Here is a 25,084-nt window from a genome sequence, read left to right as displayed (position 1 = left end):
TGAAACAAAAGAATAAACTGCAGAAAATTACATTATGTCATGAATTGTGTAGAAAGGATATAATTTTGGTGTTGAATTTTACAAATGGAGGACTTGAATTTCTGAAGGGAAGGGAAGGGTTAGGTTGAAACCGCAGTTTTGAATTTCTGAGTTATAAATCTTTTTCATTCAGCTTTTGTTTGGTAGAAGAGTGGAATCGTGTTTGCTAGAAAAATATTTAACTAGAGTATTAAAAAAGTTTTATGATGAGAATCTGTCTTCATAATGGAGTGGGTGTTTCCTCATTGCATTGCCAACTGGATAATTAAAGTATGAATGTTCTGTGAATGAATTACAATTCCTTGATGTCTGTGACGAGTGGAGAATGCGTTCATGTTTTATGTATTTATCTGCCATAAGGTCTTGAAAGACCACAAATCAGTATTTTTATTTATTAATAATGGGAAACTAGCAGTGTCACAGACATGAGGCATTTAATTTGTAGAGTTATTTATTAATCATACTGGAGCAAAAAGTCTTCATTGGCTGAATATGCATGGTGAATGGAGGCCAGTTATTGTGGGAAGATTCATGAGGAAAATATGCCTGTCTGAAGAAGTAGTAACCTTACTCCTGTTCTGAGGCTTACCTGACTTCTTGATGTGGAAATTGTGTCGGCTTCTCTGGTAGTAAGAGGAGAGACAGAAGGAAAGCACAGCAACTGGGTCGTACTTTAATGAAGGAGGCTCCCTTGAGTCTTGAGCTAGAAATAGAGAACTAGTGACAGTAACTTAAAGAAAGTTGTGCTTCTCTGTTGTTCTCCAGTGGCATATGTATTTAAAAATTGAGGTCTCCTGTGACATCTTTCCTGGTTTGTGTTTCCAAGAAGAATGGCTTGCCTTCTTGCAGGAGGCTGATTCATTACCTAGATTTATATGCACCTAGTATTTGGTTGCAGGGCTTTATACTTGTAAACTCTGTTTCCTGTATCCTCCAAGATATAGAAAATAAATTCAGGCAGCAATATACAGTATGACAAAATGACTTGTTAGCCAGGCTGTTTAGAGGCAAAATAGGTCCAAAATATGGACCTATGGGAGTGTTAGATTTGTCAAAGTGTGAAGGCTGATAAATTGTGACAGTGCTTTGCAGCAGTGTAATTAATACAGTCACTGTCAAGCACCTTGTGTGAGTGGGATGATGAACCTTAAAAGTTTTCTTTGGATTTTAGGGAGTGATGGGAACTTCAAATAGGGTTTATAAAAAGATCAGCTTCATGTTGAAATGAATTTTGAAAAGTATAATGATACTGATTTTAGGTATGAAAGAATTTTCCACTGTGATACACTTCAATAAATTGTAGTATTTTGACATGATGAGAAGAAACAGTAGGAGATCTTTGATTGATAGAGGTTGTATGGAACAGACAAAATACTCAATGTCTTAGATTGTGAGAGCTGTCAGGAAAAAATGTTTTATCTCCCATTATCTGTTATTTGCTTGTTGTGAACTGGAGATTTTTGATTTTCCAGGAAAAATAAAAACAGTACACCATGTCTTATTGTGGTATGGGGGAGAGTGCATGGTCTTTTCCTCACTTTTGCCTTTGGAAAGGCTCTCAGGCCACCAGGATTTTATTTCTTTACTTTTACCCTGAACCAATCAGGCTGCTTGCAGTATACCAAGGAATCAGACTTTCCAGCCTGCACTTAAATGAGTGATTCGATAATTTTTACATGCATTGTAAGATAAATTTTCACTGTAATGGCACAATTGTTTTCTTTCAGTAGTTTTTATTACTACATTTTCTCTTTTTTGTTTATATGTTTGTTATTCAGTGGTACCTCATTTGAAGCAAAATCATTAACTTTCTAACTGACATTACATGTCTGTGTGGACATTACTGAAAGTGTTTTTATATCAAGGTCACATACAAATATAATAGTCACTATAGTTTTTAACATTAAAATTACAGTTCTTAAAGATGAAATTGTTATTTTCTGAGAGGATTTGAAGAAAGATACATTTTAAATTACCATCTGAAAGAATGTATGAACTTGTCATTGCCTTATGCATTAGGTGTCTGTAGAGCTGCTAAAATGATATCTGACATTCTTGTATTAAAGGAAAACAAACCCAACCCCCAAACTTAAAAGACAAAAAAAAAAAAAAAAAACAAAAACCAACCTGAAAAAACCCCAACAAAACAAACAAATGCAAAACTAAGTGAAGTAAATTCTGCAAACTTGCTTTTTACTAAAAGCATGGTTGCTTGGGAATTTTGCATAACTTGAGCAAAACAGTTGCTAACAAATTTTTGACTGGAAGAAGTATATTAAATTTATGTTCTGTTAGTAATGGCATCATTTCCATTTGCATTACCTTGCATTTTACTGCTCAGAATAGATACACTGGAAAGTAAACATCCTCATCAGTAGCACAGACCTGTAATTTTTCAATAGGGAACTTCTCTATCAGAATACTTTTATATATTAGATCTTCTTGAAAATGTGATATATATATATATATATATCTATAAGCAAACGCATAAGTAATTTTTAAGACTGGACAGTGGAGAAAGAGAAGAGAGAGGAAGAGTCTGAAGTAAGTTTTTAGAAGACTGTATATGATAAAAGGTGAGAAAGTGAGAAGAGATAGAAGATCAGTCAAACAAAGTACTTAAAACCCCAAACTTCCCAACAGTTTTAAGTTCTTAGGGTATAGGACACAGGACATAAGAGCAATAAAATCTGGAAAAAATGGTGCAAGACTGAAGGCAAGATAAAGCATTTGTCATTAATTTAACTGAATTCAGCAAGTAGTTTCTTTAAAAAATCATGGTATATTTCACTATTTTTTATTAATTGAAGTAGTTTTTAACCTTTTATTTTTCACCCAAAAAGGCAAAGTCTGTGGAATTCTTCTCCATGTTGGTTCCTCTCCACTGACAACAGAGAAGTCCATGCTTGTAGCTTAGGTTAAATAATTACTTGTTGAAGGGTCATAGATAAGAAAAGTTCCATCTGAGAGTGCTTTGAACTGAACCAAAACAAAAGGCTTGCTTTGTATATTTTATTAGTAATCTAGAAAAATCACAGTGTGAACAAACTCTTCCTTCTGTAACCCTAATTCTAATTTATTTCTGCCAATTACTAAGTAAGAAAAATATTTCTCCTCTACTGAAGCAGTCTAGTATAGCATCATGGTCCCTCCTTACTGTCCTTTTTGTGTTTTTGAAAGGCTGCTCAAAAAATTGTCTGATATAGCACAATTTTTGGGTCACAACAACCTCATGTAATGTTCCAAGCTTGGGGCAAAGTGGCTGGAAAACTGCCTGGCAGAAAGGGACCTCAAGGTACTGGTTGACAGCCACTTGAACGTGAGGCAGCATTGTGTTCAGATGGGCAAGAAGGCCAGCAGCATCATGGCCTCTGTCAGGACTACTGTGGCAGGAGTAGAGAAGTGATTGTGCCCCTGTACTCGGCACCTCGAAAACTGTATTCACTACAGGGAGAGGACATTGAGTTTCTGGAGCATGTCCAGAGAAGGGCAACAAAGCTGGTGAAGGGCCTAGAGTGCAAGTCTCACAAGGAGCAACTGAGGGAGCTGGGATTATTTAGTCTGAAGAGGATGATGAGAGACCTCACTGCTCTACGGCTACCTGAAAGGATGTTGCAGTGAGTTGGGAGTCAGTCTCTTCTCCCTAGTATCAAGTAATAGAATGAGAATAAATGGCCTCAGGTTGTACCAGAGGAGATTTAGATTGGATATTAGGAAAATTTTATTTATGGAAGGAATGGTCAGGCATTGAAACAGGCTGCCCAGGGAGGTGGTGCATTCGATGTGCCTGAAATTATTCACAAGTTGCATAGACATGGCACTTCAGAACATGGTTTGATTGCCATAGTAGTGTTAGGTCAACAGTTGGACTTGAGGATCTTAGAGGTCGTTTCTAACCAAAATGATTCTGTCATTCTACAAACTGTTAGCTAACATTTTGTTTCTCATAGCTTGTGATATTGTTAAGATGCACAGATACACAGAACAAAGGAATCAGGCATATTTTTGCTAGACACACAGATATCCTAATAACTGAATTTTGCCTTAGCGTGCTAAGAATGAATTACATTACAAGAAGTTTGATCCATAGATTGCCTTTAGGAAATGATACATTATGCAAATTTAGCTATGGATCAATGAGTTTATAATGTGCACTGGACTGTGTAATTGTATACAATTTTTTAAACATAGAAAAAGTGTATTTGAGAAAGCAATAATGCATCTTTCAGCTGAACTGGTGTAACTAAAAGGTGCTATTTGATATTCCAATTATTTTATCTGGATCTTCTACCTTACTTTGCCTTATATGAAAGAAATTGGTAAGAAACTGCTGAAATTCTGGGCAGAGTCTTTAGTTGCTTATATAATTGCTGATAGCAGAGTGGAAAGCCCTTTGATCACAAACAAAACTTCAGTCATGGTATTGCTCGAAGAATATGGTTTAAAAATCTATAGAAGTCTCTCTATTGCATTTGTGCAAGTGGTCACTAATGAAAGCCATGACTTTTGACAGCCCATCTTAATTTGATAAGTGCAATTCCCCAGACTATTAATTTCCACACACTCAATAAGCAAATTTTAGAGAAAAATAGTATGAAGACTTATATTTTGCTTTTACATAGGGAATATTTCTTATGTGTTTTTGCAAGTTACAAATGGCAAAACTATTTTTTTTACTGAAGAACTGGACATATTTTGTACTTCGCTATGTACTTCAGATATGTACCCAGTAATATACACTAAATTACATTGAATTGATTTTGGATCAGTTTGCATGATCAATCCTGAATAAGTAAGAAGCGAGGGAAAAAAGTTGAATATGGCAGGGCTTGGTTTTTCAGTAGTAATGAAACAATATGACATTTTCTGATTAAATAGTTGCTGATTTGATGTCAGGATTTCATTCAAATGCAGGAGAAATATATTCCAGTTCAGTACATAAAATATCTAAGTACTATACAAAGTACCCTGCTTCATACTGTGGTACAATTCTGTTTTTCTGCACCGTTTCGAATATCATTTCCAGAATGGAAACATTTCTACATCTAAACCTCTATTTACTCAGAGAAATGCAGTACTGTTTCAAGTCATGCGAGTTCTCTCCCTCTATTTCAAAGTACTGCTTTTTCTTTGTTTTGAAACTTCCTCATTATGTGATTTTAAGTACTGATACTTGCTGTTGCAGTTTTCAAACCTTGGTAGATCAAGAATGACATTTTTACTAATTGGTTTCCCATTTCCTGAGAGGAAAGATACAGATAGCTGAACCCTTTTTTCCCTGGCATTTCTCTTTAATGTCCTGCCAGCGTTATTTTAAGCTAATGGTTTTCATTCCTCTATTCTTTATGTTATTGCTTATTTGTGTGTAAACTAGTGTGCAAAAATCAAGACTCAGTAATATGGTCTTACTGTTTATATGAGTGAATTAATGTACAACATGCAGGGGATGGTAGATGAGACATCTATATAATTATCTACACTTCTTTACTGTGATTTTACGCTGTTTTACCTGTTTATTTTTCAAAAAAGTTAGGAACAGGTAAAAGGTGATTAGAGAACAGCACCTTTGTTCAAATCAAAGTGTTTTTTCTAGGAAAAGAGTGACACTGTGGAGTCAGGTGTTGTAGATCACAGAGTCTAGCTTTTATTTCTATTTACTGGTTTATGATCTGTAAAGGCTCAAAGGCTGAGTTTTCTCATCAGCACCTTTGGGCTCTTAAAACTTTATTTCTCTTTTGACAACAGCATGGTGTTCTTAACACTGAAAATTAATGCCATGGGTTTTTTTCCTTTTTTAAACTTTTTGAAATTATGCAATATGTACTCTGCCATTTTGTAAGAAAAAAAATAGAGATTATTGGTTCTTTGTAATGTTGATAATTTTTGTGAGTTTTTTAATTTTCTCATCCTGTGGTATCACCCTTAAGTATCATTGGTGTAATCTGGTGAAAGGTTTGGTTTCCTTATTTCTGTACTTTTAACTAAAATGTTTAAAAAAAAAAATTAGTCTGAGCAACCCCTGGATGTTTGAAATTCCCACACTAAATTCAGGCTTTGCACTTGCCAACTGAGAAGGATTATGGGAAAAGCCCATCTGTAGTCTGCTGTTCACTGATTACTGGGTTTTGAGGTACACAAATGGTAAAGGATTTTGAAAGACTCAGGGAGTCTTCAGGCAAATTTGTGCTGGAGTTCCTGCAGAACATAATCAACAAGCATCTTTCTGCATGTGTGGTTCAGTTTGTCTGCAATTAAAACCAATATGTGAAAAGAGAAAATGTTTATTTTCATGTCAGTAATTGATCATTAATACCTATACATGCCTTTTATGAGCTGCAAGAAAATAACTGGTATTTTCTGGATGAAGCTCCTGAACTCATTCCTACTTTAACAAGCTGCTGACTGAATTTAAAGCATTGATTATGCAGACAGAGCACTTGTAATGGAAAAGAGGTAGCTCTTGAATAGGCTAAGTAGCAGACATTTTATCTGGCCTTTCTTGCTTGCTAGTTTTCAGGATAATTTAGAATGTACTGTGCCTTTGGGGCTTGATTTTGAGTAGTCATTTAATGACTTCCCAAGTGATAGATGTACTTGTGAGTTTGAGGGTGGAAAGTGTTGTTTATAAATGGCAAGCGGGAAAGATGGCAAAATATGTGGCATTGTCTAGCAATTCAAGAACAAAATAGACTAATCTCATTGCAGCCCAATCTAACTTCATAGAACTAGCATAAATTCAGTCAGGATACTTATCTTTTTTTTTCTTCTTCCTGACCTGAAAAGGGCAGCCAGTTTTGAATAGCCAGGAAGAAACAGAATTAGTACTCTGCTGAAACATAAACTGACTTAGACTAGACTTAAGTTCTGAATTAACAAACATTATGAACCCATTTAGGTGTGCTCTTTCCTGTTATTTTCATTTCTCAGAAATGCAGTTGTTGTCACTTATAAATTCCCCAGAGGAAAGGAAGAAATGCTTCCATTTAACCCTATCAACCTTGTTTATTAGGCACTGATTTATTTCTTGTAAATTACTTGTCATTCTCATTCTTCAGCAACAAAACTAAAGAAGTCTGCACAGGACTGCAATCAAAGTGAGGAAAAAAATGAAAGAAAAAAAGCTGAAATATCTACCTACTATCCATGCTGAGTTTACATTTGGATAGGTACACATATGCAGGTACACTCACAGAATGAGCACAATTGTTTTACTCTTTAACATGAGTTTATAAAAGATATCTAACATGACTTGACTATGTAACAAGGTGGAGTATAGCATAATTAAGGAAATGTTCCTTTTTAGATCATCACTTCATAACTGTTACTTTTGAGGAATTATGGTTAATAAAGTTTTGACAGTTGGTTTCCTTTAGGCAGACTCCCACATATTGGAACCTTACCAGCATAGAAATGTCTATACTGATTAGTTTTAACTAGCTGATGATTTCTCAGGATCCAATTTAATGCTATGAAACTGAAGTTACTATGGGTAATAATTTAAAAAAGTAACTCATTCTATTAAGTTAGAACCTGGATATGGCACAGAATAGATAGCAGGGAGAGATACAAAGGTAACTGAGTTGGTTTTCTGTGACATATCAGCAGGCCACCTTCAGTTATGCTGACTTCCAGCTACTTTAAAGCAATGCTGTGAAGCCTTGCAGTTACTATGACAGAAAGGTAGACCTTTCCTCATAAATCTGTGGACTCTTGTAAAATTACTGTATGTGAAAAACTTTTAGACAAAAAAGAATTCAAAAGTAAACCACTAGTATATGTCAAGTCAACCAGGAGTCAATAGAAATATGAAAGTGGTTGGGGTTTTTATTTTTTATTATTATTTATTTTAAAGATAACTGTATTTCATTTTAGTATCTTTATGCATTTTTCACTTCTTTCCAGCACGAGAGTGCAGATTACATTATCTTACAGGTTTATCAATACCATTCTTAGAATACAGCACCTTCTGAATTCAGTGCTTGTGTAGTGAAATTGTTGTATTACTACTGTAATTTATCAGAATTTCTTAGGTACTTCATAATATTTATTTTTCAATAGAGTGGAATGAATTGTTTGATATGCTGGACTAAAATATGTGCTCTCTTCCCCTTCTATTGATTATATAAGCTGTTTTGTATATATCTATGTGAAGTGAAAAAACTAATCAGCTTCCTCTATGGAATCCTTCATTTTCAGCACCACGATATATATAAAATCTTCTGGTTCTCATTTAAAACAATCTCATTACTAATTTGTAAAAGAAGAAAACATCTTCTGTGCTGTGAATTATTTGGAAATACAAGCACTGATTTCCTGAAGGGCTAGTACTTGCTGACGCATTTTCTTGTTTTCAGTAGATGTCTGAACCAGAAACACTGAACTGAGTAAATCTGAACTAAGAATATATGATTATATAATGGGAAATATATTTAAATTTTTCTCCTGTAATTCACTTTATATTAAAAACCCTTTTGATTAAGAAGTAGGTATGTAATTTATTATTGTAGAAATATTTCTAGTTCATTACAAATAATTATGGTTTTTTGTTGTTGTTCCAAGGTGGTTTAAAATGAATATGAATTTGAAGAAGTGAAGTAGATTACTCACTTTTAGAATCAGTGGAAAGACATAATTGCTTTTTCATTCATTTGTGTATTATAGTAATATTTAAGAAAAACAAAGCTTGTTTAATTTTGTAAAATAATTTTACTCTAAAGTGCTAAAAACATTAGAGCCCAACTATAGTTTAATAATGAATACATAGCTGTACTATTAACCTTAACATGAATATATTGAATTTCTTTTTGTTCATATCTATATTTTTGATATCTTTGTCAAAGAAGAAAAATGGATTACTTCCATGTCCATGCTAAAAAACCCCATCATTTCACTTTTAACAGACTTACAACTTTAATTGTAGATTCCAATGCAAATTTTTTCCGTCTTGTACTTTTAGTGATGAAGACTGGAAAGGATGCACTTACTACTTAGGTTCTAGAAGCCTGTGATAAAGTCTGGTCACCTTATCAACAGTCATCTTATCAATGAGGAGTTTCTCTTGTAATTTACAGACTGTCAGGAGTCAGCCACCCCTTGCCACCCCACTGTGACATGGATTCATGCAGCTCTGAAGAATTCTACCAGGCTGTTCACCATGCAGAGCAAACGTTCAGAAAGATGGAGAGCTACCTGAAGCAACAGCAGCTCTGTGACGTTATTCTGATTGCTGGGAATCGCAAAATACCTGCGCATAGGTAGGACACAAACATGAGACATTGAAACTACAAAAGTAAATATTTTGGGTATGCTTATTTTATAAAGCAGTGTTTTCTGTCACCTTTCTATCTGATTCCCTCTTGCTTTAAACACCACACATAAAAAAGACTGCAAAAAGTGGTATTTGGAGTATTTTTGTACAGATTTCAAAAGTTCAGGTAACACTCAAATAACAAATTTCTTTTGAGTGTGACAAACATTTCTCCCTGCTGTGATGCTGTTCATATGTGAGGAGAATGGAAATTTCTGAAATGAGATACTGTACAGCTACACTGAGCATGGCATACAAAAACTACAACATTATAATTTCTGAAGTTTTCTTGAGATTATCTTGTATTAAAGCAGCCAGGACAAATGAAATTATGCTTGATTTTGGATTGTAATTAGAGCTTAAAATAGCTCTTCTACATTGATATTTTGGTCTTAGCTGTAGCCTTTGATAAAGTGCATGCAAAACAAAAATCCAATCCTAGGGTTTAGATTAAAATAGAGAGAATACTTCTGAGTGTACATGTTGTCTCTCTACATTGGAACTCTTATGTAAGGCTGAAAACTAATGATGATCTATTCTGTGCTTGTCCCCTGGTTTTTCTGCTGAGGTACTAAATTCAGAGTAGGACTATGGTTCCTCAGCAGGAACACCAAAACCAAGCCAATGTATTTCTGAATCCACCAATTAACTTTCTGGTGTGGAGGAAGGCCATAAGGTCATCTTGACAATTTGGACCTCACAAAATTCTTTCTGCCATAAGCGAAGATAGACACAGAGGCTGTTCTTTTTCTGTTCACAGAAAACTTGGATATTCTGTATTCCAACTCCCATGATAATATTCATAGAATCATAGAGTCATAGAGTGGCTTAGGTTGGAAAGGACCTTAGAGATCATCTACTCTAACCTCCCCACCATGTGCGGGGGCGCCTTTGAACTGGACTGAGCTGCTCAAGGTCTCTTCCAACCTGTCCTTGAATACCTATAGGGAGGAGGCATCACAACCTCCCTGGAAGCCTGTTCTGGAGTCCCACCACCCTCGTACTGAAGAGCTTTCTAAGACCCAGTCTAAACCTAGTTTCCCTCAGCTTAAAACCATTCCCTGTTGTCCAGTTGCTAGACACTGCCATAAAAAGTCCTTCTTCACCCTTCCTGTAGGATCCCTTCAGATATTGGAATATGGTATTTTTATAAAAAGATGAGGTATACAGGACTGCAAAGCCAAAACTAACATTCAAATACTAAAAAGTAAAATCAGCCAGAAACCTTCAGTAAAATATTTAAATTGACCCAATAATTGCAGTGAGAAAGTAACTCCACTTTTAACAAGCAGCAAGAGATTGTTCTAGAGAGCTTGCAGCACATGTGAGTGTGCTTGGTTTCAAATAGGTAGCTATAATAAATGCAGAAATTTTTCTCCTCTTCTTTCAGCATGTTTCTTTCTTTAGACTTTATTTTTACTCTCATGTCTTATAAGACCTGATATTTTTCCCATTTCTCCTCTTCCTTCATATACTCAGATTCCCAGATGCCAGCTAAGTTCCCAGTAATTTCTACCCACTGTCTTGGCAACTGACACAACTCCTGTGTTCCAGGCTTTTTGCCACTGTTAAATGTATTATACATATGTCATTTTATGCACCCCTGGTAGTTGTGGTCTGATGCCATTTTTCTCTGAACTGCCAAGATCTTTCATTTATGGCTATATAAACCACAGAGGGAATAATAATAAACTTCAGTCCTTCTGTCCATCTGCATTTACAGTGTTCCAGAGCTCCAAGATTTGCCTTAAGGTGCCTCCCATCAAAAAGAAAACTGGAGGCATAATAATATAAAGCTTTCTGATTTGTGTCCAGTTTTACATCCCTGGACATTACTGAAATAAAATAATTTTTTTTTTCAGGAATAATGAGAATTTTCTTGTCCCTTCCTGAGAATTACTTGGTCTTTTTTTTTCCTATTCACATTTTATAACCTGGATGAGGTAAAAAAAAAAAAAAATCAATGTCTGAATCTACATTCGTAAACTGATAGAAAAAATATTATTAGATACATAGAACTATTCCACAATTGATATAATAAACTCTATTTAATATGGATAATATAAGAAAAACTTACTTTACTGGTATATTTTTGCCTGTTTTGAATATTTTGGTAAACTGCATATTTTATATTAAAGGAGACAGAGGAAACTGAACGATTACATTTTTTAGTTTAGTTTATAGAATCATAGAATCAGTCAGGGTTGGAAGGGACCACAAGGATCATCTAGTTCTAACCCCCCTGCCATGGGGTTTCTACTATTTTAAGACAGCTGTTTGTATTAGTATGCTCAACTTTCAGTAGTAAATTTAATTTCTTATTTGTCATTTCAGTTCTATAATATATTTAAATCCGTCTGGAATCAGAAAGGTACCTTGACAAGAAGATCAACAATTAAATAATAACCAAAATCTTACTATATTTTCTGATAAACCCTTATACAATTTTACGTTTGGTTTTCTACTTCTCTGTAGTCTGTAGTCAATAGACCAAATCTCCAAGAACTGGCAAAAACGCCCTGTTAATTTATGCAGAATTGAAAAGATTAACTAGAATTTTGTCCAACAAGATAAACTGAAATGAAGGGTGTGTAAATTTTCAGACATCAATCAAGAGCTACTTCTAACATCCAGGGTTGTAATTTCCTTTTCCTTTTGCTAACTTCCCCTCAGGATCCATTGTCTTAAATTCCATTGACTCACGGTCTTTTTTTTTTCCAGATTTGTCAGGAGCAAATCCGGCAAAGTGCTCCTCTAATTAAAGCTTTTAACAAAGTTGGCTAGATAATATTTATTTTGCACTCCTGAGAACATATAAAAAGCGTTCTTTCAGAGGGTACTGATCAGTATTTGTGGAGTTTTAAAATTTGGTGCTTCATGATGCTTAGAAGTTTGTTAGAACATTCTCTGTACAGAGTTTATAAAATCTTACCTTAGATAGAAGGAACTCTCACTTTAAAACTCATTTAAAGCATATTACAAGCCATAGCTTACACTGAGTATGTTGCAAATTAATAAATACAAAATACTCGGAACTACTGCCTAAAAAAGAATGGTTCTCGTGCAATTTTCCTTTTAATAGAATAACTTATGAAAATGCTACAGATTTAATATGCTACAACATAGTACAGTAAGAATCACTTTCAGAAAAACAGGGCAAAATGTCTACATTTTTGAATAAAAACAGTTGAAGTGATATCTGTCTTCGTTCTGATGTAGAAGAAATCAGAACAAAACAGTAGTGTAAAAATCAAACTAAGAATGATGTTTTATGTAATAATGTGTTCTGAATGTATCTAGCTATATGAAAGTAAAAATTCAGTTAAGGAATGCCACTGTATTGCATTGAATGAAGTGGAAGACATCCAAAACAGTTACACTATAATCGGTTCTTGTACCTCCCTCCAGACTCCTCCACAGTTCCTCATCTCTGTTTCATTTCGGGTTTAATTTCTGATAGTGCTTGCTCTTTTCCCCTCTTTTCCAATCACGTATATTGATTATGCTTTTTGATGATACATTTAAGTAATTTTTGTCTCTACAGGAGAAGTTACTGCTGTGCCATAAGATTTCTAAAATCTGATACTTTTATGGGAAGAATGTCAGAAAAGCTCTGGTCACAGCCTGAATGTTGCCAAGTTAGATTTTGTCACTGGTATTATTTCATGGGGTTTGCTTGTGTGGGCTTATTGTTTTTACATATTTATTTCTCAGAGAAATGGGAGAAAGTTAAATTACAAAAGAGATAATGCAGATATAATCACTACATTCTAGTTTGCTTGGAGGCACTATGCCAAACTCTCAGTTTTATTATAGCTGCTTTTCACTGTTTGGGTGACTCAGGCAGCTTTAAAGTTATAATGTGCTTAACCTCTTTGTTGGCTCCAGAACATCATGTTTGTCTAATCTAATCTTCCAATAAACAGGTTACAGGCCCACTCTTTCACATGAAGTAATAGCAAAAGAAAGGACAAAATGAAATATTGTAATGATAAACAAGCAACGCAAAAGAGTACTGAGAAAGTAGGAAAACCTGTAGCAGGCATTTCAGAAGGGTAAAGTAACTGACATTGAAATAAATTTGAAAAATTAGATAAATATATGTATTTTTTGTTATATTCCTCTAACATCAACAAAATCAAATGTAAAAAATGTAAAATATCTTGAAGAGAGAAAAGTACTAAAATAGTAATTTCCATTCAGTTAAGCTACTGCAGTATTAACAGTCCATTCTAATAATAATAAGAAAATGAAGTTTTTATTTTGTCAACTCACCGCAAACAAATAAAGCAAACAAATAAAAGTAACCCACTGACACTTCCTTCTTCTATCCAGGTTCCAATCAGCCAAATGCACTTGTATCTATAAATCTATCTAGACTGCAGCTTGTATATGTCATCTGAAACAGAAAAACATTGAGAATTAAATGTTATTCAGAACTAGAGTGACATGATCAAAGTACCAATTATTATCAAGGTAAAAGAAAATTCTAAATCAAGCAATAATCCTATGGGTCAACATGAATTTAAAAATACATATTTGCTACAAATAATGTGGTTGTTTTAGTTGAAGCCAACTCAAATTGCACTGTTTTAAAATACTATATTTAAATTACTATATGCTACAGCTGCTGAATAAATGTCAAAAATACTGCAAAGAAAACTATCCAAGTCAGTGAAAATGATAGATCATAGAATCATAGAATGGTTTGGGTTGGAAGGGACCTCCCAAGGTCATCTAGTCCAAATGTCCTGCAGTGAGCAGGGACATCCTTCACTAGATCAGGTTGCTCAGAGCCTTACTGAGTCTGACCTTGATTGTCTTCAGGGATGGGACCTCATCTATCTCCCTGGACAACCCATTCAAATGTTCCACCACCCTCAAGGTAAAGGACTTGTTCCTAATCCAGTCTAAATCTACTCTTCTCTAATTTCAAACCATTGTCCCTCATCCTATCACTACAGGCCTTTGTAAACAGTCCCTCTTCAGCCTCGTTGTAGGCCCTCTTCAGGTACTGGAGCCTTCTCTTCCTCAGCCTGAACACACACGATCACACGCAAGATCACGCACAAGGATTTGACTAAACTGAGCTCTGTAGAGAAATGAGTTATGAAGATAAATTAATAATGTTTTATCATAGCATATTGTACAAAGGGGCTCTATGATAAAATAAAAGGATGACAAATATAATAAAAAAAATTAAAAAATGAAAAAAAAAAAAAGGATGACCTTAAAACGTGTAGATACTTAAGCAGAGCCACAAAAATTGTTAAGGGAGTGGAACGTCTTCCTTATAAGGAGAGACTGAGGGACCTGGTTCTCTTTAGCTTGGAGAAGAGGAGATTAATTAGTGTTTATAAGTATGTAAAGGGTGAGTGCCAAGAGGATGGTGATGCCCCATGACAGGACAAGGGGCAATGGGTGGAAATTGAGGCATAATAAATTCCATGTAAACATGGGGAAAAATATTTTCACTGTGGGGCATTGATGTAATAAAGCAAACAAAACTCACCCACTGTAACTGACACTTCATTCTTCTGTCCATGTGGGGTTTCTGGAGTAAAACACCAAACTCTTCATTGTACTTGCATTATAGTGGATCTTCATCAGCTCTTATCTGACATTTTGCATGTCCTGCCCATTCCCAAACACTAAGAACTTATTTAGATTAATATTTCTGTCTTCACTTTATTTTTTTCCCATCTTTCTACTGCATAGAGTTCAGAATACTGGCTGCAGTAGCAGATCTCTTCAAAACTGACAAAGTCAAAGACACAAACTGTCAGTGGCAAAGTCTTTTGGACCATGAACATTTTTATCAAGTCTGTCAGCTATGATATGTGTATTACTTGCAGTTTCTGGGAAATAAACCTATCTTAGACATTGTGTTTGGTGGAAACGATAATCTCAGACTTGTATAACATAACTAAAACGTTGTAGCTGCCTAACAGTTATAATGAGATATAAAAATGTATTTCAGTTTGTCCTGTAGAAGAAATATAGAGCCAATTATTGTGTTTACACTTAAATATCTTGCTGATTCATGATTTAAACGCAGCCAGCAGCCAGATGACATTGTAGGATTGAATTCTCCATTGATGAATTTGGGTCTATTGCCCTGACAGTGCTTCCTCCTAGCTTCTGGTGCATCTGCACACTAGGAAGTTCTAGAAAGTTAAAAAGTCCTTGATTTCCTATCAAAACCAAAACCATCAGCATATTCTCAGCATTTTCTCATACCAAATGCCATACGCAATACAAACCACAGAAATATTCTAGCTATTAAGAAGAAAAAATAGCTCTATCCCTGCTGAAACCAAGACAGAAAGTGAAAGAATTAAGATAAAACAAAAACAAAAACAAAAACAAAAACAAAAAAAAAAAAAAAAAAAAGGAGAAAGTAAAAGATGTGGCCCTCAGGGCAAAAAGGGAACACTACTTAGCATAGATTACTGGTATCACAAAATGATTAGTTGTACATACTCTTCAGAAGTGACTGAAAAGAGTAGCAGGTGATTTTCCAGTTCCGAGTGTTCTTTTACTGAAAGTTCGTCTTGAAATGAAGCCAGCATAAACACTTCAACACCCATTGGTGAATTGTGTCCAAACCAAAGGTGGTACTTCCTTACTATTTAACATATTGTACCCACCTGAACCTATTGTTGTTTCTGAGAGATAGAATACAATTTTGGTTTTGAGAGGAGATTAAATAAAAGTGTGAACCCCAAGAGAATGTGAACAGGAACACTAGTATAATCCAAAACAAATTGGTTTGTTTCATAGATTAGTCCTTTGCTGTATTTTACTCAGAAAGGATGGCAGTCTTGACTGTACTGCTAAAAGTGTTCTGGAAGTGACAGCCAGTGTCTACTTCATTTCTTTCTCCCAATGTTTTGCAAGTGCATGCATAGATATACTTCAGTATATGTTCTGCAAGTCTTAAAATTTACAAAATCATGAAGCCTTTGCTATGCATACAATAAATTGACAAGAGGCAATAGGCACAAATGTGAGCATAGGAAGTTCCATGTAAACATGAGGAGGAACTTCTTTACTTTGAGAGTGGTAGAGCACTGGAACAAGCTGCCCATAGAGGTGGTGAAGTCTCCCTCTCTGAAGTCATTCAGAACCTGCTTGGATGCCATCCTGTGCAACCTGCTTTAGGTAAACCTGCTCTGGCAGGGGCATTGGATTAGCTGATCTCTTGAGGTCTCTTCCAGCCCCTGTAATTCTGTGATTCTGTGAAATGCTTTCCTACTGTAAGAAGACCTGCTGAGCACCACTATCAGTAAAGACACAAACTCCCAGCTGGTGTCCTCTACAGAGCAGCAAATCACATTTAAAAGCAATGAATGTGAACTAGCATAATATGTATGAGAGAAAATTGTGCCATGCCTATGAGTTTTCAGTACAAGTAACATCTGAGATTCTACTGAGTTGGCAGTAAAATATTGTTAGAGGTTGCTTAGAGAATATAAGTGATTGAGGTTTGTTCCTTTTGATTGTTTGCTTCTTTTAATTAATAAATATACCAACAATGTCAAGGGAATTCTGTAGCACAGGTGTATGTGAGAACGATTGTGAAAATTTCAAGGAAATATTTTATAATAAAAGAAAAAACCCTGGTATCACAGAATTAAAAAAAAAAAAAAAAGAAAAAAATCACAACAGGAATCAGTTCTATTTTGTATTGTAAAAGAAACCAGAAATACATCAGGCTGAAATTATTTGCAGGAAAGACAGAGAAATCCCTTCATCTGGAGAAATCTTTATGTGTCCACAAAATCATTTTGAGCCCTGAGTTATCTGCTGTGTTCTCAAGGATGAAAGACTTTATTATGTATTCTCAGACTTTATTATGTATTCTCACTCTCAGATCAGTAGTTGAAATAAGGTGACAACCTGAGACACCTGACCTTTCCTGATGAGTAGGTCAACATGCCTTTAAACCAAGATTTGGAGCTGTTTGGAGTCATCTAAGCCACAAAAAGCAGCAGATCATTACAAATTAATTGATCCCTTTGATTTCTCACTGTTCATTTTCTATCTCATACCTGGAACACAATAAACATTTACAAAAGGTGTCACCTTTCAGAATTAAGTATGATAAGCAAGTGCCTTTCAATCAGTTCAGCCTGCGAATCACTTCCCAAAGTAAAACTTTGTGTCTTGATGTGTCGGTGTGAGCTGAAATTCCGCCCCCACCGACAATAACCAGGCTAGCTCAGTCTGGAAGCAAATGAAAAGCTGTATTTACAAGCAAAGTCTAAAATCTACAATGAAATGCAATGAATATGTACAAATATACAAAATTCACAACATTCATAAATATATACAATCAACAGAAAAGCACAATCGATCTCCCTTCGCTTCCCCCCAAGGGGACCCTCCCAAAGGGGCCTCCCTCTCCCAGGAGCTTCCCCCCCAGACCCCCCTGGACAGAGAAGCACAGTTAGTTAAGCAGAAAGTTGTTAACTTAGCTGCCAAGGTCAGTGTGTTATCTTCAGCCAGAAGAGAAGAAGAAACAGCAGCCAGACAGCCCAGCAACTGCCCCCACTGCCGAACGCAGAATGTGCCGAGTGCCTACTTTGTTTTGGGTAATAGTTCTTAAACATTTCTATCTATCCAATGGAAGTGTTTAGAACAATCGTTATTTTGCTTTCTTACACCCAATAGTGACTTATTTACATTCTTTCACTTTCTCTGTTTTGAACTTTGCAAGGAAAAATTAAAAAGACAGTTTCAAACCATCACAGTCCACCCCTTCTAAACAATTCCATTGGCTGCTACTATCATTTATCTCATCTAAAATAATATCTACAACACTAGGTGAATAAAGACCATAGTCCATTCCGGCTATTTCAGATGTAGATGATTCAAAAGAGTCAAATCACAGGAAAAACAGCAAACAGCTTGTTTCCTCGCAGATGGAGCGAAGAAAGGAACAGGGACTCTCAGGTGACTCAGGGCTCTCAGGGTTCGTGCACCGTAGATCTCATGGACTCTCCTCTTGGGCGCGATGCTGTATCTGCGCAACACTCTGAATTTAACCTCTCTCAGCCAAAGTTAGATTTCTTTGTGGAATGCACTGAAATTCACCATTTTCTTGCATCACCCAATAGGTGTGACCAGGACCTTCAGCAGAAACCACCCCTCGGACAGGTTTGGCCTCTCCTGAAGGAGAAAATACCCAAACAGTTTTGCCTAACAGATTCTTTTCTCTGATAACAGGAACTCTATCACCTTCTTCCTTTCGCAACAAATCTGATTGGGCAGGTCCAGCTCGATTCACTGAACCTCTACTATTCACCAACCAGGTTGCTTGTGCTAAGTGTTTCTCCCAGTTTTTCAAAGATCCACCCCCCATGGCTTTGAGAGTGGTTTTCAGCAAACCATTGTAGCGTTCGATCTTCCCTGCAGCTGGTGCATAGTAGGGAATGTGGAATATCCACTCGATGCCGTGCTCTTTGGCCCAGTTTTTTACAATATTGTTCTTGAAATGAGTTCCGTTGTCTGACTCAATCCTCTCTGGAGTTCCGTGTCTCCACAGGATTTGTCTCTCCAGGCCAAGAATGGTGTTACGTGCAGTTGCATGAGGAACTGGATAAGTTTCCAGCCATCCAGTACTTGCCTCTACCATAGTCAGCACATACTGCTTACCAGATCGAGAACGAGGTAGAGTGATGTAGTCAATCTGCCAGGCTTCACCATACTTGTACTTGGACCATCGGTCACCGTACCACAAGGGCTTGATCCGCTTTGTCTGCTTAATAGCAGCACAAATGTCACAGTCATGGATGACTTGTGTGATAGCATCCATGGAAATGTCAATGGATCTGTCACGAGCCCATCGGTAGGTTGCATCTCTGCCTTGATGTCCTGACGAGTCATGGGCCCACCGAGCTAAGAACAGCTCACCTCGGTGTTTCCAGTCAAGATCAGGATCAGGATCAGAGTTTGTGTCCACCTGGGAAACTCTTGCAGCTAGATCTGCCTGACGGTTGTGGTGTTGTTCCTCAGTAGCTTTGCTCTTAGGAATGTGAGCATCGATGTGTCTCACTTTCACTGGGATTCTCTCAATGCGAGCAGCAATGTCTTGCCACAGATCTGCAGCCCAGATTGGCTTTCCTTTCCTCTGCCAGCCATTCTTCTTCCAGTCTTTCAGCCAACCTCACAAGGCATTGGCTACCATCCACGAGTCGGTGTAGAGATAAAGCTTTGGCCATCTCTCACGTTCAGCTACGTTAAGAGCTAGCTGGACAGCTTTTACCTCTGCGAATTGACTGGATTCTCCTTCTCCATCCCTCGCTTCTGCAACTCTGCGCGTTGGACTCCACACTGCAGATTTCCATCTCCGCTTGTTCCCAACAAGACGACAGGAACCGTCTGTGAACAAAGCATATCTCTTTTCATCATCAGACAGATCACTGTAAGGAGGAGCTTCCTCAGCACGAGCTACTCTCTCCTCTGGAGGTTTAGCACAGCTTGTGCCTTCTGGCCAGTTTGTGATCACCTCCACCAAACCAGGCCTTTCGAGATTTCCCATTCGAGCTCTCTGTGTTATCAGAGCCATCCACTTAGACCAGGTAGCATCCGTTGCATGATGTGGTGAAGAACCTTTGCCTTTGAACATCCAATTCAGAACTGGCAATCTAGGAGCTAGAAGAAGTTGTGACTCAGTTCCAATCACTTCAGAAGCAGCTTTCACTCCTTCATAAGCAGCTAAAATCTCTTTCTCTGTTGGAGTGTAGTTTGCCTCTGAGCCTCTGTAGCCACGACCCCAGAAACCAAGAGGACGTCCTCGTGTCTCCCCTGGAGCTCTTTGCCATAAGCACCAGGTTGGACCATTGTCACTCGCGGCCGTGTACAGAATGTTCTTAATGTCTGGACCAGCTCGGACAGGTCCCAGACCCATCGCTTGGACTACCTCTCGCTTGATCTGGTCAAAGGCTGCTTGTTGCTCAGGACCCCATTGGAAACTGTTTCTCTTTCGAGTCACATCATAGAGAGGTTTCACAATCTGACTGTATCCAGGAATGTGCAGTCTCCAAAATCCCACTATGCCTAAGAAACGCAGAGTTTCTTTCTTGTTGATGGGATTTGCCATGGTGGAGACTCTGTTTATCACATCCATTGGGATGTGACGGCGACCGTCTTGCCACCGCACTCCCAGAAACTGGATTTCTCTGGCAGGTCCTTTCACCTTGTCTCGCTTGATAGCGAAACCAGCTTGCAAGAGAATGTCAAGGATTTTGTTACCTTTCTCGAAGACTTCTTCAGCAGTCTCACCCCAGACGATGATGTCATCGATGAACTGAATGTGTTCTGGAGCTCCACCTTTCTCCAGAGCATCATGGATCACTGCATGGCAGATGGTTGAACTGTGAATCCACCCCTGGGGCAAACGATTGAATGTGTACTGAATGCCTCTCCAGGTGAAAGCAAACTGAGGCCTGCATTCCTCTGCTATGGGAATAGAGAAGAAAGCATTAGCAATGTCTATGGTAGCATACCATTTGGCCTGCTTGGATTCCAGCTCATATTGGAGTTCCATCATGTCTGGTACAGCTGCACTCATGGGTGGAGTTACTTCATTCAAGGCACGGAAATCAACTGTCAGACGCCACTCTCCATTCTGCTTTCTCACAGGCCAGATTGGACTGTTGAAAGGTGAATGAGTTTTGCTGATGACTTTCTGACTCTCCAACTGACGAATCAAGTTTTGAATGGGCACCAAAGAGTCACGGTTGGTTCTGTATTGTCTGTGATGCACAGTTTGAGAAGCAACCGGCAGCTTTACATCCTCTATCTCATGTTGTCCCACAACTGCAGATTCATCTGAAAGCTCAGGTCTAATGGACAACTTCAATTTTCCTCCATCAATTTCTACAGTTGCTATTCCAAAAGCCCATTTGTAACCCTTAGGGTCTTTAAAACGCCCTTCTCTCAGAAAGTCAATTCCCAAAATACAAGGTGCATTAGGACCTGTTACAATAGTATGTTTCTTCCACTGCTTCCCAGTTAAACTTATATCAACCTCTATCTTAAACAACTCTTGAGATCCACCAGTGACTCCCTGAATAGTTATAGATTCTCCCCCTTGATAATTTCATGGTATTATGGTGCACTGAGCTCCTGTGTCAACCAAGGCCCTGTACTTCTGAAATTTTGAAGTGCCAGGCCACTGGATGTACACATCCCAATAGATTCTGTTATCTCCATTATCCCTTACCAAACACACTGATAACAGAGGAAATAAAATTACTCAAAATCCAAAACAGCTTCATTTTGCTTCCTAATCTGAGCAGAAATAAATCACAAGCAATCGATCCCCGAGTTGGAGCGCCAAAAATAAAAAGTGTGTCGGTGTGAGCTGAAATTCCCCCCCCACCGACAATAACCAGGCTAGCTCAGTCTGGAAGCAAATGAAAAGCTGTATTTACAAGCAAAGTCTAAAATCTACAATGAAATGCAATGAATATGTACAAATATACAAAATTCACAACATTCATAAATATATACAATCAACAGAAAAGCACAATCGATCTCCCTTCGCTTCCCCCCAAGGGGACCCTCCCAAAGGGGCCTCCCTCTCCCAGGAGCTTCCCCCCCAGACCCCTCTGGACAGAGAAGCACAGTTAGTGAAGCAGAAAGTTGTTAACTTAGCTGCCAAGGTCAGTGTGTTATCTTCAGCCAGAAGAGAAGAAGAAACAGCAGCCAGACAGCCCAGCAACTGCCCCCACTGCCGAACACAGAATGTGCAGAGTGCCTACTTTGTTTTGGGTAATAGTTCTTAAACATTTCTATCTATCCAATGGAAGTGTTTAGAACAATCGTTATTTTGCTTTCTTACACCCAATAGTGACTTATTTACATTCTTTCACTTTCTCTGTTTTGAACTTTGCAAGGAAAAATTAAAAAGACAGTTTCAAACCATCACACTTGAAATCAGTTAACTTTTTGGTTATATTTGGTTGGATGAAATAGCTGATTCATTTAACCATTGATTAACATAAGGGACTTCAAAATAAAAAATAATCCTCTTTCTTTATTCAAAAACTTATCTTGCTTGTTTAGGTGAGCTCCTACTTCATAGAACCTCTCTGCTCACTTAAATCATCATCTTTGTCAGGTGGTGCAAAGTAGTGAAGATAAACCTGTATTACATGTTTTTCAGAGATTTTCTCTTTGGATTGAATCTCATGTGGCCCTGTAGAATGAATTCCCATTTGCACCTGGAATTCATTAGATAGCTTCTTTGAATTTCCTCATTCCAGAATAATCCATAAAATTTACAGTGGAAAATCACAGATTTTTGTAGACGTTTATGACAGAGATGTAATCCTTCAATTACTTGTTTTCTGTTCTCCCTCTCTTTTGTTATCTTTGAGTTCAGAATATATATACAAGAAGATTATGTAACAAATAATATATGAACATAAATGATACAAAATACAAATATAACACAACTGCTTAGAAGTATTTCAGTTAACTGATTTATTAAAATTTCTGTTCAGTCATTTGTCCATTGCTTTTGATGCAGCAAAGGGGTTTGGCCTTGCTTTTGGCAAGTGACTGAACTGGAGACTCGTAATTGAAATTAAATAGTTGTCAGTAAATCTGACACAACAGCTAAAGCAAAATGGTCTCAAATGTAAATCTCAATCACATTACAGCTCTGCTAGCTGTAAGAGATTTCTTCTCACAGAAAACCTTCCATTTGCTATGTTTTTTCCTTTATGCTGTGATTTTTTTTTTTAGTTGAGCATATATTAACAGTGAATAAAGTTGCTTATTTATAAGTGGTCAGAAAAAGTATTTGAAGAAGTATTGTAAGATTTTTAGTTATCCAGAACTATACAATTGTCTTGTTTGACTAAATACACACTTGTGATACTCAGTTAAGGTAATAAATAAAGAAGCATAAAAGTTCCTCAGTAGTGAATAAAATGAATAGTAAATGAGGAGTCTCTGGTGGTAGCAACAAAATATATTTCTAATTTCAACTTTTTGTAGTCATCTATTGTTTTTATTAATTACATGGATATAAATGTGAACCGCTTACGATCTCTACTTCTAAAATTCCTGATTGCTAGAGTTGAATACAACATGTGAAGTGGTAAAACTACTACACCTAATTAGTCACTGTCCATATTGTGATCCAGACTAAAGATTGTATGTATGTTCTCAAGCTGCTCTACTTGCAGGTAAAGTATAGTAGCTTAAGACACTGTAAATCTGTGAAGCCAATTCAAACTATCATGTTTTACTGTTCTATTGGGATGAGGTAAAAGAGCAAAAGTGATCAATCAGTGCAGTAACTGACAAGCAGTAACTTGTTATATTTTAATATATACTTTTTTCTTTCCTTTGGACAAAACAGTTAAGCATACACAAACAGCTAAATATTTTCTCTTTGTTTTCAAGTTATCCAGTTGTGATTCTTGTCTCTTTTATATTTTCAAATTAAGACAGAAATGTGACCACCTTTTGTGAAAGCATGTGTATACTATTTATAGCTCTACCACATTTCTAGCTCATGGTCATCTGTGAATATTCAGTCCCAACAAAATCATACTGTAGATGGTATTTAGAAAAATGCCACAGCTTAAAGTCTCAGTAATGAGAATCAGAACTGGTACTTGCTGTGGTTTTGTTTTATGCAAATTAGATCTGCAGACCAGCCATGCACATTTTGTAAGTATTTTGAAAGGATTTTGTTTATTAACCGCAATATTGCATTACAAAATGATTTTTTTTTTTTTTTTTGGTAGTCAATGGCATGTTAAGCTGCTAACAGTTTTACTGAAGGTTTCTGAACTATGTTAAGTCGTGTGCTGTTAACAATGTTTTTAAAAACATAGGTCTTTAAGAAAAATGAAGAGTACCTCTGGAACATGAAATGGGACATAATGCATGCTTGGAAAGTTATCAGAAAGTCTGAGTACTAATTTCTATGTCTGTTTTATAGTTGTGCTAATGTGCCACTTGGTGCATATCACAGGAAGCAAAACCAAATTAGAATTAAATGTCATGCTGTATTTTGCTGCCTACACACATTAATATTATGTTGCTCCTGCTATTTTATAATTACTATAGAAATACTTTTTTTTTAATGCTGAGGGTTTTTTAATGTATCAAATTTCTCCTGCAGGTGTCAATGTAGGTGACACTAGTTTCTAACTTTTTTTTTTGCAGACTTGTCCTAAGTTCCGTCTCTGACTACTTTGCTGCCATGTTTACAAGTGATGTTTGTGAAGCCAAGCAAGAAGAGATCAAAATGGAAGGCATAGACCCCAATGCACTGTGGGACCTTGTTCAGTTTGCATATACAGGTATTATACTGCTTACATGTTCTTCCTATAGGGAAAGATGTTGATAATTATGTTTGCTACATGCAATGAATTATATTTATTTTCTAAATATATTTGTCTTTTTAATCTCAATCAAAAACCTTGCTTACCATTTCTTATCTCTTATCTCCACAGTCTTAAATATGTCAGGCTTGTAAAGTACAAGAGTAAAATCTAGAAAATAATATATTTTTCTTAGTTTTCAAATACATAAAAAGAGTGGCTCATATGCACATGATTCAGATTACACTGAAGGAACAGCTACATTTTTGAAGACTAGTCCTATATTACTGTCTTAGTCAGATTTCAGATGAAATAATTGCATAAACCTTTACATTTTTTAAATAATAAAACATTTTAAAATATTTTATTATCAGTTGGATAT

The 25,084-nt window shown here is 36.6% G+C and overlaps 1 protein-coding gene across 2 annotated transcripts in view; it reads left to right on the top strand.

Moving 5' to 3' along the window:
• The window catches only part of KLHL1 (kelch like family member 1), a 223,834-nt gene that overhangs the window by 52,480 nt on the left and 146,270 nt on the right, over window positions 1-25,084 (top strand). The window contains exons 2-3 of one of the 2 annotated variants that reach the window (XM_054381787.1): window positions 9,111-9,293; window positions 24,545-24,681. In XM_054381787.1, coding sequence (XP_054237762.1) covers window positions 9,111-9,293; window positions 24,545-24,681 — 320 coding nt within the window. The remainder of the gene's footprint in view (window positions 1-9,110; window positions 9,294-24,544; window positions 24,682-25,084) is intronic. The other variant, XM_054381796.1, reaches the window with a different exon arrangement.

The sequence above is a fragment of the Indicator indicator genome, chromosome 1, assembly GCF_027791375.1.
Source record: "Indicator indicator isolate 239-I01 chromosome 1, UM_Iind_1.1, whole genome shotgun sequence".
Lineage (NCBI taxonomy): Eukaryota > Metazoa > Chordata > Aves > Piciformes > Indicatoridae > Indicator > Indicator indicator.
Note: the sequence above shows the minus strand (reverse complement) of the source record. Positions and strands in the feature narration are given on the sequence as shown.